Source organism: Crocodylus siamensis, chromosome 2, assembly GCF_052110815.1.
Source record: "Crocodylus siamensis isolate JL-2025a chromosome 2, ASM5211081v1, whole genome shotgun sequence".
Classification (NCBI taxonomy): Eukaryota; Metazoa; Chordata; order Crocodylia; family Crocodylidae; genus Crocodylus; species Crocodylus siamensis.
In genome coordinates, this window is record NC_143396.1 from 151,360,111 (window position 1) to 151,383,652 (window position 23,542).

Here is a 23,542-nt window from a genome sequence, read left to right on the forward strand (position 1 = left end):
AGTTTATGGGAACTTCTGTCCCAGCTTCCTTCCCGGTTCAAGTTAACTCCCAGTCCCCCAGCATCCCAGGATGCTTTGCAGTCCTGGGCTATGCTGCCTGCTCCAGTGGAGCAGGGACTGATTTGCCACTCTGCTACTTAGCGTGCTTCCTGCCTGTGTCCATCAGCCCATAGGGATGTGGGGCAGGGGAACAGACCCCCAGACTACCCTAGCCAGGATCTACACAGCACATGGGGGGGAGAGAGAGCCCTGTGGTAAGGGCTTTTCAGACCTCTTTCCCCCTCCCCCTTTCCAGCTGCTGATTGCTTCAGCCACTGCCACAGGAGGGAGAGAGGAGGAGTCCTTTGGGCCAGGTGCCTGCCCATGCAGCCCACCATGGGGGCATCTGGGAGCCCCCACCTTGGGGGGCTTCCTCCTACCCCAGCCCAGGGCAGCCCTAGGGAGCTGAGGGGAATCTTCCCTCCATGAAGGACAGAGCTGCTTGCTTGGCTCCTGTGAGTCTGGCAGTGTCAGAGAAAAATGTTCCTGTTCCTCCAGAGCTTGTTTTGCCTTAGCTGCTGTGAGTCTAAGGCAAAACTAATGCAGGGGAACAAAGGAATGTCCCTCTGCTCCCTGGGCTATTCCTGAGACTCTCTGCAGTTCAGGCAAGGGGTTGGGAGAGGAAGAATTCCCCCCAGCTCCCTAGGGCTGCCCGGGGTGGGGAGACCCTGGGGTGAGGGGGGGGGCAGGCCTCCAAGGTGGGGGCTTCCCAGTGCCCCTTGTGCTGTGCTACTCGGGCAGACACCCGGTCTGAAGGACTGCTTCTCCCTCCTTCCTGTGGCAGCCACTGAAGAAATCAACACCTGGGGAAGCGGAAGGGGGGAACTCCCCAGGGCTGCCTGGCTGGAGGAATCCCCCTGAGGGGGAGGCTCTCCCGAGGTGGGCCAGCATCTGGACAGGGGGCTCCTTACCCCCCTGTGGGGGAACAGCAGGGGTTGGAGACACTTGGCTGGGCTGGCAATGGCCAACAGGCTGAGATGTGCTCTAGCGCTCCCTGCCACCTGGCCTGGGTCAGTGCAGGGTCTGCCCCCCTGCCCCCTACTTCCAAATGAAAACTAAATGTCAGTTCAGTTGGTCATCACTTCAACCTATGCAGCTTGAAGGAAGCTGCCTAGATTGAATCAATTCAGCCTCAGGCTTTTTGACTGTCTGTACTGATAGTAAATATCTGCATCTTTGTCTGTCCATATCTTCTTGTCTGGCTGGCTGTCTACCTGTTGTGTGTTTGTGTGCATGTCTGTATATGTATACACACACGTTATAGGTGTGTGTGTGTGCGTATAAATATATATATGATGCAGGGCTGTGAGTAGTACTTGGAGACTGCATGTTTCAGTTTCTGTGAAATAAATTGAATAATAAGCTTCCTTCCTTTCTTACCTTTCTTCTGTTACTTCTTTCCACAGGGAAAAGATTCCCATCCACATCTTTACCCCCAAATATACAAAATTACGTGACTGGCACCATGATGTCTCAGCACGTGTCCTTAATGTCCAGTGATTTTACCCAAGTTGAAAAAGACACAAAATGCAAACCTTTTCTTTCTTTTTTTCAACTGCTTTGCGCAAAAAAAAAAAAGTATTTTATTAGCCTTATTACAAATGGAACTCTAGCTTTTTCCATACTTTTCTATCAATTTCCTACTGATGTGTAAAGAATGAGATGAAAATGTTTTTCTGCTAATCAGTAGTTCACAGAAATACTTATTTAACACAGAGCAACTTGGGTTACTGAATCTTCCTAAGTGGGTAGAGAAGAGCTATTAGGGTTCGTTTTCCATGACAGACTAATTTGTATTGCTGAGTTTGAGTTCTTGTAGATTGATAGAATACAGAGGAAGATGAGTACAAGAATAGCATACGAAATAGCATATTGCTTTATTTTGTGGGTTGGGGAAGAGACTGTAAACAGTTATTTCAATAGATTTGTATTTTCTGAGAGAGTTTTTCTTCAAATTAAGTACAGTTCAGCAGGCATACTTTAGAGTGGGTTGTAAATGTTTTAAAAAGTAGAGGGAAAATACAAACCACTTCTCCACCCAAAGGAATTTCGCCAGTATTGCCGATCTTGTTGCAAGGAGGATTCTGCTTAAATAGGTATTATGTCAGCATCAGGAAAAGACTATAGAAAAAGAATGAGCTTAATGATCCTGCTTATATATGAGACCTGCAGCATATGTTCTCATAAGATAGTCAAAGGCAATGGTATTTATTGTAGGGTGAAACTGTAAGGGGTTTTGTGTTTATAGAAGCTTCAATGCCCAAAGATATGATGGTGCATATTGTCCTGTAATATAATGTATTATAGTAGACACACTCATTAATTTATGCTTTTTGAAGTTTGAAGAGTATTTTAATAAAACTTGCTTTTAACTTAGTTTGGTCTGGTTTTTCTTTGAGGCGTTTTTACTTAAGCTTCTCATACAGACTACTGTATATATATTTCAGTCTCATGAAGCAAAGGAAAAAACAATTGTCATCCTAGTGCTTAATAGGAACAACTTGAACACCCACATACAATATATGCAATAGCTTTCCCTGAGTCCCCTCTAATAATTCAACATGGGGTTTTTTGTATTTTTTTTTGCTTTTTTTGGTTTTATGCAAGTTTTATAGCAAGCTATGGAATCGCTAATCTTTTTTTTTTGATGAGACAACCTGAAGTATGCTACACAGAAGTTCAGAACATTTCATTTAGCAAAATGCATTGTGTCAGTTTTTATTATATATTAGACTATATAAAGGGTTAGGTATAGAGCAAATTTAGACTTAATTTGTAAGGTTTTCCTAAGAAATCTTGCACTTCACTTGAATTTGTATAGCACTTAAAGATTTTCTTTAACAGAACTTGATCATTCCTTTGGGGGAAAACTAGTGAAGAACACTTTGTTTAAGGAGCGGATTGTTTGCTTGTTTTTAGTATCTTAAAAGCTAAAGATACCTATAAACATTTGCATTTCCTCCTCAGGGGTTTTAAATTCCAGAAATAAACGTTCTGTAGTACTATAGCTCACTGTCTTTGTCATCTTATCTTTAGGGAAAGTCAAACAGAAAATGAGGACCTCAGGTAACAGCCAAGTTGTCTAATACTAACAGCCACTTTGTGTGTAAACTGAAAAGTTCACAGTATAAAGTGCAATTAAAACAGCATAAGAATGGTCATCAAATACAGTAGCTAAAAATATATGGTTGCAGTTTGATACCTTTTACATTAAAGTACAAAATGATAATTAGGGGGAAATATTTGCTAACAATTTCGCCTCAGACACAGTCTTTAATTTGACTTGATCTTTTCAGCTTGTTTCCATAACTTTAGAATATATCTTCTGTATCAAATAACTCAAATGCTTGTGCCACATTTACTAAAACTAAGTACGTTATTCAGTGCACATGTAGCATATTGCAACTTGCTTTTCAAGTGGCAACTCGTGTTGAATATTACAAAGTACCTTAAATTTGCTTTGCAAGGTTTAAATAATTTTTACATATGGAGGAAGAGAATTATTTTATACTTTTTTGACACAATACAATATAGTTGCTACTTCTATTTCCTATAGTCCATTGTTTATCATGAAAATTATTGTTTAATCTTAAAATATGTATGTGTTTCTGGAGGTATTATTGGATAATTTTTTTCCCTTTTGTTATTTATCTTAGCAAGAAAGATGAACAGTGTTGCAACACTTGGCTTTTCACAAAATGAATTGTTTCAGTGAGGAATAGAATTGAAATCCTGTTCAAAAATATAAAGCATTTGCCATTAGCGAAAATAAATATACAACGACCAGGAGATTTAAAATTGAAGGCACGTCTAAATTCAACAAGAGCTTTCTAAAGCACAGGAATATTTGAGGCATTGCTTGTCTCCTGGGAGTATTTTGTGGTGTCACAATATGTGAGTGACAGATTATTAAAACAATAAATATTCTAGTAAAATAAATTCAGGACTAAAGTAGTATAAGAGTGATGTTGTTGCTGTGATCATCCAAAAATTCTATAAGAGGCAAGGATTTCTTAAGGTGGTATCTGTTATTAGACCAACTGTACAGTTGGTATACAGTTAGACTAAGGGGATTTCCAGAAAACAAACTGGATATTAGAACCATGTGTTATGGCCCTCTGGTGGTGGTTACTATATTAGTTATTTTAATAAAAATAAGTGTATTTTTTCTTCCTTTTTTAACAACTTTACCTTTATTTCCTAAATGTTCTAGCATATAACTTTCAGACTTGCCACGTTAGAATTATACCTGTACAAACAAGCAAATAATTTTTTTTTATCTAATATTTTTAAATCATCTCTCATGTTACCTCTTGCTAACTGTTTTTCCATCAGCTGATGAATATATAGGAGGCCTCATCTTCATGTAAACCAGACAGCTAATTGTTTATTGGCATACCAAATTAATCAAAGTATGTACCCTAATAGAAGGCTACCCCCAGCCTTAATAGAAGTCCATCTTCTGCTTCCCTAAAAGCTCTTCAGGATGTTTCGATATAACTTATTTATCTTCTCTTTTCCCACATCACCTTCTCAAATAAATTGGAAGATACTTTGCTCACTGACTTTAATGTTATAATTATTAATTTCAAAGTGGCTTTCCTCCTCCCTCTATACCAGAGAGAGAGAAGAAATGAGCAAAAACAGTTGGGAGAAACATCCAGCTACTTCTTTTTATTTCTAAATGTGAATAATGCATCTTATTCTCTATCTGATTAGACTTCAAACCTATAAATCTGTTTCTACTCTTAGGACTAGAACCTAGGACCTATAATCACTGTCTCCATTAATTAGGGTCTCATTGCATTTGATTCCTTTTTATGCACTTATTTAGAAAGTATCTCACCTTACTTTTAATTGACTGTAATCATAGGTAGCAGTAGGACAAATATTTAAGGGCCTACTAGGGAAAAGATTAGATGTATTTCGAGAAGGAAGAAGAAATCTCAGATGTTATGAATGTTCTGCCAATAAAATGTCCAAGCTGTTCAAACTATCTCAGAAACAAACTTTCAGTATTTTGAGTTTCAGCCAACAGCATCTAAAGCTCTTTCTGGAAATTTTAGTATGGATAAATGTGTATTTCTTTTTCAACATTTTAAAAGAAATGGCCATAAAATAAGCAAAGCAGAGTGAATACACAATACCTACAGAGAAATCAATTTTTACTTCCAGGCATATTTTAGAGTTCATTGTTGTCTATGAACTGCTGTTCCCAACATGTGTACTGTATTTATTCGAATCCAAGACAGGGTTTTAACATAGTGGGGAGCCCCTCACCTTGGATTCAATACAAGGTGGTGAGGGCACCGGCTCCAGCCATGGCTCCAGCTCCAGCCTCAACCCAGGGTTGAGGTTGGAGCTGCAGCTTCTGCCTGACCTCCCCCATGCCTGCCCTGCAGCCATCACCCCCTCTCCTTGCTGCTTACCCTTGCGCCCAGCAGGGCTTAGCCGCACTCCAGCAGGGCTCTAGCTCCATCCTAGGCCATGGAGCACATGTTTGCTCCAAGTAAATATGTGCTCTGTGCCTCAGGCTGGGTTGGGGCCAGAAGCCTTACAGAACAACAGTAAGGGTAGCAGGGGAAGGGCAGAGAGGCAGCAGCACAGTTGTGGGATAGGGGACAAGTGTCAGGGGTTGCAGGCATGGGGGGGAGCTGTTGGTAGGGAGATTAGAGGGCAAGGATCAGGCAGCTTGACTCCCCCACTGCCTGCCCCTCTGTCACTTCTTTCCCCTCTACAATGGTGGGGACTAATTTAAAATTACCCTCTAATAAATAGAATCTATAAGTGGAAAATGTATAATTTGTTATGATTTTCTATGTATGTAATTTAATTATTAGAGGGTCATCTTGAATTCAAGGTCATTTTGGATTCAGGTAAATATGGTACATGTGTGTGCCTTATTTGTACTTTATCCTCTGTGTGTGCATGCATACACAAATATATGTGTATATATGTGTGTGTATGTGTATATCTATATGATTATAAATCTTTTAAATCATACACAGTCTCAGATCATTTTGAGTTGTTTGCTTTTCAACTTGTAGTTAGTCTTGAGTGGGTTGGCAAGGTTCTTTGGGTAGATGTGATATCTTTTATTAGACCAACTAAGTAGCTGTAAGTAGGTTAGTGCAGAGACTTTCTAGATGTTAACATATTCATGGCCACTGTGAAATGGTGGATCCCACCTTAAGTTGATTCTAAATTCTCACACATGTATTATGGCATAATCCCTGTGTATTTTCTTTATCATAAATATCTGTAAAGTATGTCTACAGATCTGCTTAATGGAATAGGAACTCAGAATGCCTCCTTAGATCCAAGTAAACATACAGTCGCTACTCAGACTTTTGAGACGCCACCTGGGTCAGCTGTTCCATCAACACCATTACCAGCTATGAGGTCTGCTTTTCTGTCTTTTAAATCACTTAAGTACACTGGCATCACTTCAGACTGGAAACTTAAAATAAAAGATGTATATCTGCATGATACTAAAAAAATATAAGGCATACACTTCTGCATAGCTAACTAAAATTGATGGAATCTAATGGAAGACAGCCTCTCACTGTCCTATCACATTTCTCTTAGAATTTTGTTTGGAGAAAGCTGTATATCAGAAGAATGTTGTCTTATTTATTGTGATACTATGCAGAATTATTCCAGTCATAATTGAGGAAGTGGTATGATATCAAGAGAAAGTGTCAAGACCTAACAAATACAATTCTATAGCATCCAAAATACACAGCATACAGGGAAAAAATTACCATGCTAATTTTCATGAATAAAGGTATCACAATGGAAAGTATATAAAACATTGAGATGAAGCTCACATACAGCTGAGACTTCATTTTCCATCAGCCTCATCTTTGCTAATGCATTGCAGTAGATAGCCTGCTATAGAGTTTGTAAGCAGCAGTTTACTTCTCAACCTTCACCCAAAGTATGAATAGTCTTATATGCACATTATTCCACTATCCCAGAGGTCTGGAATATTTCTGCATGCATTTTTAAACAATTCAGAATACCACTAAAATATTGATAACACACTTTTTTTGTGTTTAATTTGATTTTATTATCATTGAACGGAATTCAACAAGACCAGAATCTGCTTCAGTCACTTCTCCCTTAGCAGAGCCTTCATCTGTCAGTGTTCTCTCTCCTAAACTGTCTGGACATGTTCTCATGACTTTATCTCCTGAGAGGTAAATGATTTGCTTGTGATCCTCAGCCCAGTGATCATGGGAAGATATGTACTAGTTTGTTTCTCTTATTGGTTTTGTCCATCACCCACTTAAACTGGGTGTCACCAATATATCAACCACCAGTCTTTCTGATAGAGGAGGAAAAGGAGGAACAAAAATATGCCAATCAGATTGATGAGCATGTCATGGGTCTATGTTAGAAGAAATAATATAGCCTGCAGTGAAACGCTTTAGAAAGGTCAATGTTGAGAATAATGAAGTGTTTCTGTGCAAGACTTAATTCTAATATTTGTTTCCACTTAGGCAAAACTGCATTAATACACTGGAAATTTACAGTGTGTCCCTAAAGGACCCCAATACTGTTAAGTGATGAAATAAGATTGAAATACAAAGTTAGATGGCAAATTTCCTGTCACTGACCTTGGATATCTTCACTGGTATGATCTAGGTCATGTTTTCTTAGCAGACTATAGACTCCTTTTAGAGGTCAAATATGGGTTTAAAATTAATAGATGTTTAAAGTTTTTCTTTATTATTTAGCTTGTTCTTTCTTTAGCGATGTGTAAACTAGGCGTGTGAACAAATATGTGGCTTTGCAACCAACACCAGTTACCTGGAAAAGTAAACAAAAACTAAACCAAATTATCTTTCATATATTCTACTTATATATAGATTTATCTATCCTAAATTAATTCCATTAGATTTCAATTCATTTGAAAGCAACCTAATTCTCAGCTGGAAGTTGAGGGCTGCCGCCACCACCTACTCCCCTCCACCATCCGCACTCTCTGGACAAGCCATAGCTCCTTCCCATGCCCCAACCTGCTGCAACTGGGCAGGACCTGCCCCTGCCCCTGCCCTGCCCCAGTCCCAGAGCCAGCCCTGCTCCCTCCTTCACTACAGAGGCCTTGATCTCCCCCCATCACCACCACCCCTCCCCCCACAACAGACTTACCAGTCCAACCTGCACTCCACGCTGGGACTGCGTATCAGAATCAGATCGGTATTGGCCAATATGGCTTGTTAAAAATTGGCCATCAGTATCAGCCCAAAAAATCTCCATTGGTGCAGCCCTAATTATAATAAATTCAATTCCAAATACCTATATAATTTTGTGTGTGATATTGGTTTTTTTATCATGAAAATCAGAACTCCCCTTGCCCTCTATGCTCCCCAGGACACAGGACAAGCTATGGCTGTGTCCCCCGCCACTGTGGCACTGAGCAGCCCTGATATACTGGTGCATCTCACTCCCAAGACACAGCCCTCCCCAGCCCTGCCAACATGACCTATGTCCCCCTGCCCTGCCACCACCCGCCCTGCCAGCATGACCTGCAGGCAGACCCAGCCCTAAGGGTGGGCAGTGAGGGCAACTGCCCAGGGCACTGAGGTTGTGGTGAGGGCATCATGGCACCCCAGGGCAGGGCCCTATCTCAGTTGGAGTGGAGGCAGAGGAGGCATTGAGCCTGGGTTGCCTCTCATTGCTGATCCACATCCCCTTCCCCAGCTGCCCCCAGTCACCAGTTCCCGAGTGTGTGAGGGAGAGGGGTGTTCAACCTTAGGAGACACCAGAGGCAATACGTCAGGGAGGTATGGAGGATCACATCCTTCCCCGCCGTTTCCCCCCCTCCACCCCCCCAATTTTCTCTGCCCATCATAGGGCACAGTACTGCAACCTGGCAAGATCAGCACCAGGCAGGAGCCACCTCCTCAGCCCAGTGGATGGGACCTGGCACAAGAGGGCAGAGTGGAGCTGTGAGACTCGCTCCTGCCCCCACAAGCCCCACACTAGTTGTGCCACCATAGTGAGGCACCCCCTGCCTGTCACTGCAGTGTGAGCACAAGCCATACCCACTACAGCAGCAGGCAGGGAACACCTCACCTTGACCACCAAGGTAGTGTGGCTGGTTTGAGGCTTGTTGGCATCAGCAGCAGTAGTGAGTCTTGACACCTCACCTTGCCTTCCCATGCTGCATTCCACCTGCTGGGCCATGGAGGAGGCTCATGCCTGGTGCCAGTCCAGCCAAGCTGCAGTTCCATGCCCCCTGTGGGTGCAGAAATCTGGGGGGAGCACGTGGCCCACCAATGTGTTATCTCTGGCACCTGACCCTTCCACAGGAGTTCACACAGCAGTGGGGAGCCAGACCTCCGACTCCCCCAGCCAGCCACCCATGGCTCCATCTCACTCCCCAGCTGGTCACCATAGCTGTGCATTCCTGCCCAGGCCCTGGGCTCCTCCCCAGCTGGGTAGCGCCCCCAGCCCTAGCTGCTAACCCTGCCCTACTCCTTCCCTCACCATGCAGGCTCAGCACAAGCCACCACCTCGAGCTCCCCACAAGTTTTGCCCCTATGCCTGCCCCACCACAGGCTTACCTGCAGCCAGTTGCAGGAGATGCTTTCTACCATACTGCCTGGGATTGTATTGCTGGCCACGTGCATGTGCACATGCCCATATGCACGTGGCACCCCCCTCCCCTGCCTCTGATCACCTTCGAACTCTGCCAGCCTTCAAGGGTAAACCTATGGTTTCTTGCATTTTTCTCTTTTAAAAGGGAAAACCTGTGATTTTTCTCCTTTTAAAGGAGAAAAATCCATGTTTTTCTGCATCAGATGAAAAGCTTAGATTCCTGATCATGAGCATGTGGAGCAGGGGCAGGCAAAATCCAGCCTGCAGGCCAAATCCAGCCAGCAGTGGAATCCATTTCCCAGCAGGCCCTGCCCATGCGCCTGGGGTTGGTTTCCATGGAGCAGCAGCAGCTGCTCTGTGATAGTGGGGGCTGGGGTTTCTGTGGAGACTGACCCCAGCAGTGCTGGCAGGTAACAGCAGTGCCAGCCTCTTCCTGGGGCGGGGCTAAGGGGGCTAGTGCTGTGGTTGGGAACAGGGAAGGCAGTGTGCCGTGGTGGCACTGTAAGGGGTGGCTACAGGGGGCTACATGGAATTTTGGGGTCACAGTTCTGCCCCAGCTCCAGACCATGCTGTCACCACCACAAGATCATAGCCTGGCTGCAGAGCAGCTCAGCACCCTGCAATGAGCCCTGACAGCACTGCTGGGGCTGGTCTCCATGGAAACCCTGGTCCCATACTGTCACAGTGCAACTGCTGCTGGGGTCTCCATGGAAACTGGCCCCAGCCACGCAGGCAGGGGCTTCTGGAAAATGGAGTCGGGCTGCTGGTTAGATCCATCATGTTGCCCACCTGTGATCTGGAGAAACATGAACTGAAAGGTACCTCCAGATTCATGGGCTCAAATCCTATTTCACCTACAAGATGTTTAAGTGCAATCCTATTCTAACCTGGAAAAAAATATTAACAGATCAGATTCTGTAACTTGCTTTCCTCTCAGCTTTATGATTGTCACAAAAAGCCACAAGGAAGACTTTACCCACCTTTTGCATTAACATTTTTCCAGAGACTCGAGCATAGTAGAATAAGATTCTGCCTAGGCACATAAGTGGTGAAATTGAAGTTTGGTCATGGAATCCAGAACCCTGCTATGGCACACAAGCCCTTCATATAACCTTTTAATAAACTATTCCAGCTCAGAGCAAATTGCTGAGTGTCCTGTCCAGCATTTATTTATAATGCAAAATAATCTTTAGCTGTTAATCTTTGGTATTTACTTCTCCTATCTTCCCCTTTCTTTCCCTTGTACATTCAGATGCATACAAGTTTTAAAAATCCTAGCATGACTGCCTTTTCAAATGGGGGCATCTGTCCAAGTCTTTCAGAGGAAAGCACTGAAAGAATTGTCAGTGTGAGTTTGGGGTTGCTTTTGTGTTTGATGCATAATGATGGAGCCTTCTCTTAGCAAGGAAGTGTTGCTTAGGAATTGAATGAGACCCTACAGAATCCTGGGTTCAATTCTTGGTAATGCTGCTAGCCTGTTAGAGTAACCTTGGGCAAGTCATTTCTCCCTCTGACTCAGTTTCCCCAACTGCAAGATGGAAAATCCTTAAACTCCTTCTTAAAGCACTTTGAGATCCAGAAATTAAAAATTCTGTGTCTAGAGCTGTGATTTCGTATTTTATCATATATATATATATATATATATATATATATATGTGTGTGTAAGTGTCCTTCCCTCTCATTGGGTTCTTGAATTCTTCCGTTGAAAAATTTAGATGACTATGTCCCATTTTCAAACGTGACTTTGGCACTTAGGGCTAGATTAAGAAGAAAGGTTCAGGTTCACCTTAGTGACTATTAATTTTGGGACACCTTGCGACCTAGGCTAGGGACAAAAGTACACATAACTGGTTTAAGCAATTGGAAACTAGTTTAAACCTGTAACGGAACAGAAGCTCATTGTACATAAACCACTTCCAAAATAGCCAAAACCAATTTAAGACAAACCTGTTTGGATGTAGTTTCAGACTTTAACTGATTTAGGTCAAACTAGTTCATTGAATTTCTGTCCCAGATCCCTTCCTGATTCAAGTTAACTCAGTCCCCTAGCATCCCAGGATGTTTTGCAACCCTGGGCTATTCTGCCTGCTCCAGTGGAGTAGGGACTGCCTTGCCCCTTTGCTTGTTAGCCTGCCTCCTGCTTGTGTCTGTCAGCTCGTAGGGACAGTGGGGGTCAAGGGGACAGACACCCAGACCTCCCTAGCCTGGGTCTACACAGTATGTGGGGATGTGGGGGGAAGCCCTTGTGGAGGCTTTCTGACCCTCAGCAGCCTTCTTCCCTCCCCATCCCCCCCATTCCCAGCTGCTGATTGCTTCAGCCACTGCCACAGGAGGGAGGAAGAAGGAGTCCTCTGGGCTGAGTGCTCGCCCATGCAGCCCAGCATGGGGGACCGGGGACATGAGGCCACTCAAAGGTACTAAGACATGCAGCTCTGGGGTTTGGAAGGGGGAAAATTCCCCTGGGCTCCCTGGGGCCTCTTTGGGCTGGGGGACACTGGGCTTATGTAAGGGGAAGCTCCCCAGGGCAGGGGCTCCCCAGTGCCCCATGTTGGGCTGCATGGGCAGGTACCTGCCCACAGAACTCCTTCTCCGTCCCGTCTGTGGCAGGGATAGGGAGGCTCCCCCAACGTGGGCTAGCATCTGGACAGGGGGCTCCTCAACCCCCTGTGGGGGGACCGCAAGGGGATGGCATTGGCCAGCAAGCTGGAAGACATGCTCTAGTGCCCCTGCCTACTGGCCTTGGTCAGTGTAGGCCTCCCCCGCCTTTCCCAATTGAAAACTGAATGTCTGTTCAGTTGGTTATCACTTCAGCCTGCTTAAGGCTTTTTGACTGTCTGTACTACTAGAATCCATAGGCCAAGCTGAGACAGGCACCCAGGTTCCATATTGAAGTGAGCTCACAGTTTTTGTTAAGGTATTCATTATAATGGTGTTCCCTCAAACACCACTTAAGGAAAATACATCTTGATTTCCAAAAAGTCTTTCAGAAAACATGAGTATCTTAAGTCAATGAGTAAGTGATATGTGTCCTGTTATATACTTCACTATGCAGAAAGAAGCCATCCAAGGGTCAGTAGGCTCAACTTTGCCATTTGCATCCTGCATTTGTTATCAAAGATTGCCATAAATTCTTTTTTTTTTTTTTTTTTTTTTTTTTTTACTGGACTTGATTTTTTCTTGGCTGAAACTAGTGGCATGCATCACTGCTGAACCCGAAATGGGAAAGAGCCTTCTGTGATTGCTTTTTTAAAATTTTTAAACAGGTTATGCAGAATCTGGAATTGATTACTGAATTAAAGCCAGACTTGCTGCCTAAAACATAGGATTAAGTATAAGGCTTTTTAGTGGTAGTTTCACTTCTTTAATAAAATCTTAAATTAGTTGTGTTGCAGTAAACCAAATTGCTGCCATTTTTTGGTCTTTTACTTAAATATATAAATATAAGTTTCCTAATGCTAAACTGTTTATAGCTAATTTAGAAATTAGTTTAAATTTGGCATTATTAAATAAATCACAGAGGTCACCCCTCATGCACACACACAATAGTTGCCCTGGTAACTTCAGACTGTGAAAACCACAAAAATATGTAACTAATGTATTGGGTAAAAGAAATAATATAAATCACACCTATAAGCAACAAACTTAGATTGTTTCATTTACGCATGAGAAAAGTTTAATAGCCTCACAAGGAGAAGTGGTTAAAGCAAGTGTCTATGTCATGGGAAACTGACATTTTGAAATAGAAACATCTTACCTTTTTGTGCTGACCTGCTTCATTTGACAAGCCACCAAGAATGAGATCATAAATCCAAACATAGTTAAAAAGCTATATCAAAGAAAAACAAGTGCACTTGATGTTTTTCAGAGTATTATAACTATAAACAGCATCATCTCCCCTTCCATATTTCATGGCTGTTAGGGCTGGTCAAAACCACTGGAATGGGAGTATAAAAATATTTTTCTGCCTTATTTTTAAGTTCAGTCATCTCTATAGTTTGTTGAAGAATGAGGGGAAAATAGATAAAAATTTCCCTAATTTACTTTTTCCCAAACTTAAGCTGTCTTCGGAATTTTCTAAATTCACAGCACTTAAGGTAGCTGTAGATGTCATGCTCAGGGAACTTGCTAGGGAAGGGTGCCCCATTTAATTTTGGGAAAGAATATAATTTTCTATAAATTATGTGTATACTAATACAATACAATATGATATGATCATAATATATTATCATATAATCATAATATAATGTAATGTATGTATATGGGTTGGGAAGGTAGTGGCAGGTTCCTGATTACCGAGGACCAGATCAAATTTAAATCTTTAACAGATACTTATGTATGTGATTTCTGACTGATTTTTGATACCTAAGAAACTTAAAAGTAATTATTTGTATTCAGATGAAGTTAGAAGCTATACCTTGTGCCTATACCTTGTATATACTTACGCTTCTGCTTTCTTTTACTTCAGAAAACTTTTGTTTGACAGTCCTTTGGAAGCCTTACCTAAGGGTGCACCTCATCCACCTGCTTTTGTTCAGATTTTCAGTGTCAGTAGTGGAGTAGCTACAGTGTCTAAAACGGCATCATTTTATGCTAGGTAGTATTTTTAATATACAGTTTGTATGGTATTTCGTGCATATCATAAGCTGGAAGAATGCTGATTTATTTACTTACTTATCCCCATAATTTGCCATTATTATTAAATAAGGCTAGTTTTAAGCTATGTTGAACCTTTGGAACAACTGTCTCACACAACCATTTTCAGTCTGGGTGAATCTTGTTAGTGTAGGGATTCCCCACTGGTTGCCCTTGCCAGTAACACAAAACAGAGGTATCAGAAACATGTATCAACTATTGGTTTTGGTGTTCCTTTTATTTAACAAATAATTCCTATTGTAATACTACAAATCTCATGTAATTCTGCATATTTAGGCCTTTAGTAGTAACTTCTTTTCAAATCAACATCAACTAGGGAAATAACTGATTCCGCAGAATCAAGTGCTCCATATGTAGCAAACGTGTTGGTAGAAGAAGCTGAAAAGGAGAGGTATTTGCCTGATAAGTGCACAGTAGCTACACAGACCTCTGAGCCATTGTTACCTGCAGTCGTGCCAGTGGAGCAACCTTTTTCCATCCAACCTGTGGAACCCAGACCTTTGGTGTCTCCTCTTCCTGACAGGTACACACATCGTTAAAAAAAAATAGATGCACGAACCTAACTTTACTGTTTTTGAAAGGGAAGGGAGAGTTACTGCTCAAGATTACACATCAGCTTTTACAGTCTATCTGTTAGATCTGCGTGCTCCTATTGTGATAAATGTAGCAAAATGGTTGCAGCTTTAACTCTGAATGAAACAGGGTTTCTACACTTGAATCATGACTGAGTCCTGCTGATGTAGCATATGCACTGTGTTTACTCAAATATAAGATAAACCTGACTAGGGTTACTAGATGACCCCCCCCCCTTCCAATAATTAGATTCTATATATGGCAAATCTATAAATTGCTTATAATTTTCCAGGTATCAAATCTAATTATTGGAGGCTTGAATTTGTCTCATTCCCACTGCTGTAGCAGGAAAAATGAATTTGGGGGGTGAGAGGAGGTGAAGAGGCAGTGGCGGAGCTGCTCCGAGTCCAGCCCTGGCTCTGAGCACAGCCATGGCCAGTGGCTGTCTCCCACTGCCAGGCTCAGCTCCGTGGAGCTGCGAAGCCTCCAGGTGCTGGGCTGTGCTCACCAGAGCTGCACACCGAGCGTCTCCGCCAGTCCCATGGAGCTTAGCCCGGTGGTGAGAGCCAGTGGCGGAGGCACTCAGAGCACAGCCTGGTGGTGGGAGGCAAGGGAGAGCCACTGGCCAGGGCTGTGCTCTGAGTGGTTCCGCCACTGGCTCGTCCTCCATGTCCTGCCACCAGGCTGAGCTCCGTGGGGCTGGCAGAGCCGGTTGGGGTGCAGCCCTGGCTCTCCTCCACCTCCTACCAGTGGGCAGCACTCCAAGTGGCTCCGCCAGCTGCACGGAGCTTCGCTTCACAGTTAGAGGTGGGGGAGAGCCACTGGCCAGGGCTGCACTCCAAGAGGCTTCACCAGCCCTATGGAGCTCAACCTGCCATCCCAGCACTGCTGGACTCTCCTGGGGGTGTGGGCCCCCAGATCTGCATGCGGGATGACAGGAGGCTGCTGCTGCTGCTGCCTGGGACCAGTGGCAGCACCAGTCTTCCCGGCACTGGGTGCAGGCTGAGCCCAGCGCTGGTCTCAGGCAGCAGTGGCAGCCTCCTGTCATCCCAAGTGCAGATCCAGGGGTCCGTACCCCTGGGAGGAGTCGGGCACAACCCCACAGCCCTCCTGGGGGTGCAAGCCCCCAGATCTGCATGCAGGATGAAAGGAGACTGCCACTGCCAGCAAGTGACACAAGTTTTGCTTTTTGCAGTTTGAGGTGTGCAGTTTCCCAGAAACCACTGTGCCTATCTCCTTGAAACTTGGCAGGCTCATTTGGTTAAACAACTTCTAGTCAAAACTAGTGTTGCCGAAAACATGCTACACGTTTATATAGCGACATTTTTCTTATACTGACTTTGTTCTCTTACTGCTTTTTGGGCAGGCATGGTACAATAGTGCCAACTTCTGAAACACGTTCCTTTATTAATGTCTCAAGCTTTCAGTCTAAATCATCTGTCAGTCAAACAAGGTAAAGTTTATTGTATGAGTATATCAGACTGTTGGGTGTAAGCATGACTTCAGACTATTGTTCCATATCTAAATCCAAGCTGTTCAGGAAAAGGGTATTATTGTGCACCTTGTAATGCTTTGTTTGGTTATTTCTGGGAAAAGGTTAAAAATAGAAAAAGTCATGTAGAAAATCTTGACAGGTCACACTCTTTTTTTCAAATATTTTTGCAGGATTCTGTTGTACCATTAACATTATTGGCTCTCATTTAAAAATCATAGTTTGGGGGCCAAGAGGGACCTTTTTTCTCTTCCTTTTTTCCCCTCATGCATCTCCCATGTGATACAGTGATTAGGAGGAAAAAAAACATTAGGAGTAGGGAGTACAAAAATGTAAATTGGAAAATACTGGGGGAGAGAATCCATATGATGTTGACCAACTCACTATCTTACTATGTCTTTTAAAGTGTTTTTGTTAATAGTATATGATTCTGATCCTGAAGTGGACCACAGAAAAGCTTTTAATACACGTTGATGCTGTTATGGAAAACCAATCTATGTTCTGCATGCCATTCCTTCAATGAGCTCTGTTCAAATCAATCCTTCACCCTTGTTAAGCTGATTGCATGATGGGGATTTAAACTTGTGAGATATAAGAAGTTCAGAGCTTTTACTGAAAGCTGATAATTTTTTTTTGTTTAAGAAAAATAATTTTGTCTGTGGTAACATTGAGAGCTTGATGCATTGCCCACTGATGGCAACAGAAATCATCCCATCAATTTTAGTTTGTATTGATATGGGATATTACTTATGTTAAAATTTTCAAATGGTTAGTTCAGTGTTTTTCTTGTGCTATTGCTTTGTTGAGATCTCTCCTTTTTTTCTGTCTGTCTCCCTTGGGGATTAAGCTTTCACACTAGAAAAGTTCTTCCAGAAAATCCACTGCAGAGTCTACCAAAATTTGCTCCCAGTCCTGCTCCTCTTCCTTCTTCCACACAGAGCTCAAAAATTAAGAGCAGTGCTGCTGCTGCTGCTGCTGCTGTATCTGCTGCTGTTGCTGTACGGGCCAGGTAGAAATCAGCTGTAAAATGGTGACTTTTTAATTTTTATAAATTAAGTTAATAAAACTCGTGCTCAAAAATACGTGTTTGACTGAGATGCAAAATAGGCAATAGATAGCTTTCACATGTGGCAGAATGAAGAGACATTTACACACAGACCTCTTCATCCTGTGACACTCTGGAGATCTGGCAGGTCGGAGCAGACTCAATTAAACAGGTCTGCTCCACGCACAAGCTGATGCACACTGCTGCATCACATGCAGTTTTATAAGCAGTGAAATGCACATCAGTGCACAGAAAATGGTTGTGCGCTTTTGAATTAAAACACCTTTGGCAGCACAAGCATGTATACAGTGCCCAAGGAGCGTACAAAGTTTAGCCAAGATGGCTGTGCTGTGTTCCTAGTTCTGCTGGTGATTTGGTGCATGACTTTTGGACAAATAACATTTTCACTTTTTACTCCCTTTTACTTCTAAGAAAACTAAAAAACAAAGCCAATATTGACCTTACATAGGAAGGGAGGATTACCTGACATTTGTGAACGGTTCTTAGAGTCTTGGATGCGGAGGGCTATATTAGGATATATTGTTAAATTGTTTTTGTAATTTTTTTTTAATACATGATTTTACAAATACTATAATTTCAAATTTAGGTCATTCAAGTTGTTATATCACTTTTTGGCTCTTGCCATACTATTATGGAAACCATTTTAAAGCTTAGGCTTCTTGTTCGTAGTAGTTCCTTTCAATTTTCAGTGTTGTTTGGCTATTTACAAGGTCTTTCTAAATGCTTGATAGACTCTCCAATCCTAATGTCTACCGCTCACTCTTGGATGCCCTGCTCATCACCCCTATCAGTAAACCTCCTCCTCTGCAAACTATCAAGCCCTCCAGGAAATCAACAAGTGCTTTGGAGTTGAAAAGTAATAAGAGGTATTGTCTGACATGTGTGACACTAATGTGTGGCTAATAAAACACCATTTTTTATATATAAATAAATTTTCTGTTGGCTTCCTGTTCTTAATTATATGTTATTTTTTGTATAGTATTAGCATTATGGTTTACTACTAAAACCACTTTGTAGAACTAATCTGCATTTTGGTCTTGCTGAAACAGTTATGAAGTCTTACCAACTAAGCAAATATTTCTTAAGTGATGTCATGATTGCCTTTAAGATATATAGTCCTGTTTGTAATGAACCTTATGGAGAAAGGAACACTAATTTATTGTAGGAGAAACAATATTCTCTGACTTGAAATCTTTAGTGTGAATAAGGTATTGACAACAGTGTTCCTTTGAGTAAGAAAGCTGTATGTTATGCTACAAATGCTGTTGGAACAAAGAGCTTGTTTTTTGTAAATATTCACTTTCAACATGTAAAACCTAAGAATGGGCATGGGTGCAGCAAATGTATTTAAATGTTTTTTTCCGTCTAGACCCTTTGTTCAACTGTTAGGTGTGCCAGGACTTTTTGTTCTCATTTCCTGACCACAGCTATGTAGTTCCTTGCATATGAAAAAGGCTCCGTCTGTAACTGACTTCATTCTCAAAGCCAGAAATCTGTTTTGGTGCCTTAAATGGGAGTGATTTGTTAGTTCTGTTCAGCCAGCATCTTAGAGGGGAGCCTCCAGTTGAGTTGCAAATAGTTTACACTTATTTGTGGTGTTGTTCTTGGATAGAATACACGTAAGAGACAAATTTTAGATGAAATGAAGCTCTTCAAGAATCTCTGCAAAAATGTTGTGAAGAGGGGTAAAGTCCATTCAGACCTGAGCAGTGGTTGAAGCGTACTCAGCTTTTGGGAGGTTGTAAAAATTGTGGGCCTGTGAGGGAGGGAAAAGATCCTGAAACTGCTTATTTTAAGTTTTCATATGTTAAAGCATTGTGTTTTTTCTGTATTATGACGAACTGAAGGTAACTCAGCTAATATTAAGGATCAACAACAACTTTTCCTTTTGACTGACTCCCTGGAGAAGTGCTCTTTATGTATACCAAAAGAGAGAGCCTTTCAGAAACACTGAAAGTTCCCCAGTATTCTTGTCATATCTTTATGCTAGGGGTTGAGCTGTTACCTTACTGAAGACAATGAGAGTGTCTTCATTGGTGTTTGCACAGCCTGGATTTCTTCCTATGTCTGTATTTCCTTCTTGCAGGATGTTTTACCAGGATAAATTATGAAGACAGAAGTTAAGTTGTTCATAGATAATTCACTGACTACAGTAAAATCAAAACACCTGCCTTGTTCCCCCCATCCTTTTTTCCCCCCTTTTATTCTGGTTGGCAAGTCTGATGGAGTTATCTGTTGGGGGTGGTATAGGGGCAATGGGGCACAGTGGTTTTCTTCATCAAAGATAAGAGGCAGGCTTAGTGGAGAAAGAATCCCTAATTGTACAAAGAAATCTCCCCTTTAAGGGTAGCCTGTGAGGCTCTCCACTCTCCCATGTCAGCAAGTGAGTTTTGGTTATTGTAAGCTTTAAACAGATATGAAGAGGAATGTAAACTCAAGATAACTCAAGTTGCAGACACTGAAAGTTTGTTAGGGTTTTTTTCTTATTAATGAACGTGGAAGACTCTCTCCTTTTAAAAGTCTGTCTTAACTTTTCTCACAGAGACATAGTCCATGTTCCCGTTAGACATCTGAACTTGACTGTGGTCAGTCATCTTGGGTGAATACCCTGGTATTCTCTCTTTCAAAGAAGCTTTGTTCCCTTGCCTCCAGTCGAGTCTTAGGTTAGCTTCTCCTCCCCCATTACTGTAGTAGCTATACAGAGATACTGTAATGCTTAAGTATTGAAGTCTTTAGAGTAGGTATTGAGGTTGAAAGCGTGTTTGAATGTTATGTTGCTGAGTAACCGAAAAACCTTAAGAGATGCAACCTAGGAAGCCACTCAGTGAGGGAGGCAAAGGTTATGGAGAGGCATGGCACTACTTTTGTCCCCAAGACTAGTGGCCTGTCCCCCAAAAAAGATTCAAATTAAGTCAAGGGAGCAGGGAATCCTGATTAAAACAACTTAAAGAAAATTTTCAGTTTTTTAAAGAGTTAGACCATTCTTTGTGTTTGTTTATTTTTTAATTTGAAGTAAGCTGTAATTAATAATATTGTTTTAAGACTGGCAGTTCTGAGGTATGCAAACAGATTTTGATGTGTGCTGACTGACAGTAGTGTGGTTTTTAGGTACTATTTTATTGTATAATTTGCTTACGAAGAGTTTCTTACAAATGTCCCAGATTGTACACAAATCAAAATATTTTCAAAATATAAGTTAACAGGATTATACCTCTGAACAGTGTACAAAATCTATAACCTTGAGGGCTAGTTCAGCATAATGAAAAGAAAAATTGATCATTAGCCTAATAAGAATACAGAACTTTTTGAGCACTTGTGTCTTGCCCTGAATTTTTTCTGCATTCCTAAAAAAGTTGGGCCAACATGGATAATGAGGCAGTAGATGGAAACAAAACATTATCACTTTTTGGAAAGGAAAAGGTCACATAAGACAGTCCTACATTTCACAAAACATTTTGGAAGAGCAGGAATAATGGAGAAGAAGGAACAATTATTCAGATCAAATTACTGTCATTAAAGACATTTCCTTCTTTAGGCTAAACTATTGTAGAAGCAGTGATTTGTGATAGAGGATTTAACCATGTCATTAGATTTTTAAGGAAATAAATCAGCAGATCTGAGTAATTAACTTTGAAAACATAAACAGCACTGTCAAGACTATATATATTGTAATCATATATGGATGATTATTGTGCAACATTCAGCCGTAATAGAAACAGTATGTCTTTAACCAAGGAGAAAGGAAAGGAATAGTTGCAACTTAGTTATGTGGATAAGCTTCCAGAGCTTTGTTTTGTGTTTCTTGGATCCATCTTAAATTCATTTACTTCATGGAAGGAATACATTTTCTCTGTTTTGGTAATTGCAGCCCTATAATTGAGGAGCAGATCAACCTGGTTGTGATTGTAGCAAAATCAGAGCTTTGTCTTATGTTGCTGTTTTCTTTTAAAATAGGGTTGCTTTGGGATCTCTATTTTATCCCTGTAATTCTAGTTTTACTCCCCAAAAGGATCACACTGTTAAACTTTACTATATGGTATACCTATAGCAAGGTAGGAGGATCCAACTTCCTTTCATCCAGTGTTAATATTACTTTTCATAGATCCATAGACATTAGAGCTGGAAGGCACCTCATGAGATCGTCGGGTCCAATCCCCCTGCCCAAGGAGCAGGAAGTCAGCTGGGGTCAGATCACCCCAGCAAGAAAAACATCCAATTTTCACCCAGCCCTAGGTCATTCCTTAATATCCCAATACTTTCTTCCCAACTATTCCTCTCTTGTTTCCCCAGCTATGAAGTGCTCTGTTGCTGTAGCACTGTTACATAAAGTTTATATCAATATTTAAGTGGCTTCTCTTTAGAGTGCTGGAATTCCATTGGCACATGCAGCAGTGCCAAAATATATATTTTTCCTTAATGTACCAGGTATTTGCAGCATAAATGTGATGTGAATTTAACCCCCAGCAATAGAGTTTTTCCTAAAACGAACTTGTACGCAGGGTCTCTTGCTAAATATCAACATTTCAAAGAGAACACTACAAAAATGTGATGTCACAGCAATGTAGGTGCCCTTTGTCTAGCACACCCAGTGTTTATCAGTTGAAAGGAATGTAACTTTCCATTTTAGGATAAAAAGTAGTGCTTTATTGGGGGGGTATGTTTACATTTATTGTGGGGAAAAATAGCTTTAACACTATTTATACTACTGCTTACATATGGATTATGTGTGCTGTTAATGGAATTTGATTTGAAAAGCAGAGAATGAATAATATTGCTCCACCCACCCTATTTTTTAATCCTCCAGGTTCTTTTCCCTTAAAATTCGTTGGAATGTTGTTACCTTTAGCAACACAGAAACACTTAATTTTAATCTGAAATGTGAACACTTTCCTAAGAAATGAAATGGAGTTTTGGTGGGGAGGCAAGAAGGGGGACAAAACCTGTCTCAGTTATTTCTCCCATGTTTTGCTCCAAGTTCTTGAAACCACACAACATGCAGCTAATTTTCTTTCAAGTGTATAATAAACACACACGTTTCACCTGCCTATATTAAGCAATGCCTCTTTCCCTTCTCATTTTACTAAGATTCATAGGTAGGGTGCCTATATTTTTTTAAGGAAATCTCAGATGCTGCACCTTCCCTCCAGCCCTGCCTCCCATCTGCTGCTCAAGTAGAACCAAGCCAAGCTGAGCAGTGAGGGCAGGGTGGTGCCAGTCCAGGAATTCATTCTCCATTATCAGCAACTGGCTAGGGCACCAGGACAGCCAACAAAATCTGGGACTTTCCTGGCCAAACTGAAATGTATGGTCACCCTGTTCAGCATCCTGCCTTTTTCCTTTAATCCTGTTCTTTATGTGTTTAGTTTATGTATATATCCCCGCTGGTAAAAAATGTCTTCCATGATACTATTTCTTACCTGCTTTCATCTAGTAATTGGAACAGATGTTAGAGAGTCAGGGTCCTAGGGCTGTTCTCAACAACCAAATTTTGCTGTGTGGTTTCAGATGAGTCATTGCAGATATCTGTATTTCAGATTACTCGGCTGTAAAATAATACTTATTTGAAACGGACATTGCAAAGAATATTTAAGGCAAGTGCTTTGATAACATCCCATTATTGGACATCTTTCTTTCCATCTCTATATTAATATAAGTATCCCTCTAACTATAAAGCACTAGTAGTATTTTATGAAGTGTTTCTTACATCTGCTTATAACATTGTCTGCATTGTATTTTAGATTCATAATTAAATATTAAGCAGTAAAGGCATGTTACAATGGAAGATCTACTTCTTTATTAAATTACAATATTAACTTGAATCTAAGATGACCCCCTCAATAATTAGATTCTACACATGGAAAATTTATAAATTTGTTATACTTTTCCATGTATGGAATCTAATCACTGGAGGGTCATCTTATTTCACTAGCACCCCCTGCACTGCAGGGGGACAGGCAGTGTGGAGACAGGTGATGTGGAGAGATCAAACAGCTCATCCCCTGTTTGTGCCTGCCCTTCCCCACAGCCTTGGTCCTGCCCTTTAGGCCTGTGCAAAGCAGCAAGTATTCAATCAATTCAGTTTCAGATTTGGCTGATTCGGAGGCAGTGAT

The 23,542-nt window shown here is 41.6% G+C and overlaps 1 protein-coding gene across 14 annotated transcripts in view; it reads left to right on the plus strand.

The window, feature by feature from the left end:
- The window catches only part of PDLIM5 (PDZ and LIM domain 5), a 190,460-nt gene that overhangs the window by 114,164 nt on the left and 52,754 nt on the right, over nucleotides 1-23,542 (plus strand). For 5 of the 14 annotated variants that reach the window (XM_090037092.1, XM_090037093.1, XM_090037094.1 and 2 more), the window contains one exon: nucleotides 1,446-2,415. The exons of 8 other annotated variants lie outside the window; for them this stretch is intronic. In XM_090037092.1, coding sequence (XP_089893218.1) covers nucleotides 1,446-1,539 — 94 coding nt within the window. In that variant the 3' untranslated portion in view covers nucleotides 1,540-2,415. Of the gene's footprint in view, nucleotides 1-1,445; nucleotides 2,416-3,075; nucleotides 3,106-6,306; nucleotides 6,440-7,119; nucleotides 7,242-14,113; nucleotides 14,243-14,617; nucleotides 14,825-16,240; nucleotides 16,328-17,213; nucleotides 17,376-18,163; nucleotides 18,299-23,542 lie in introns of those variants that run through there. One more of the 14 variants, XM_090037097.1, reaches the window with a different exon arrangement.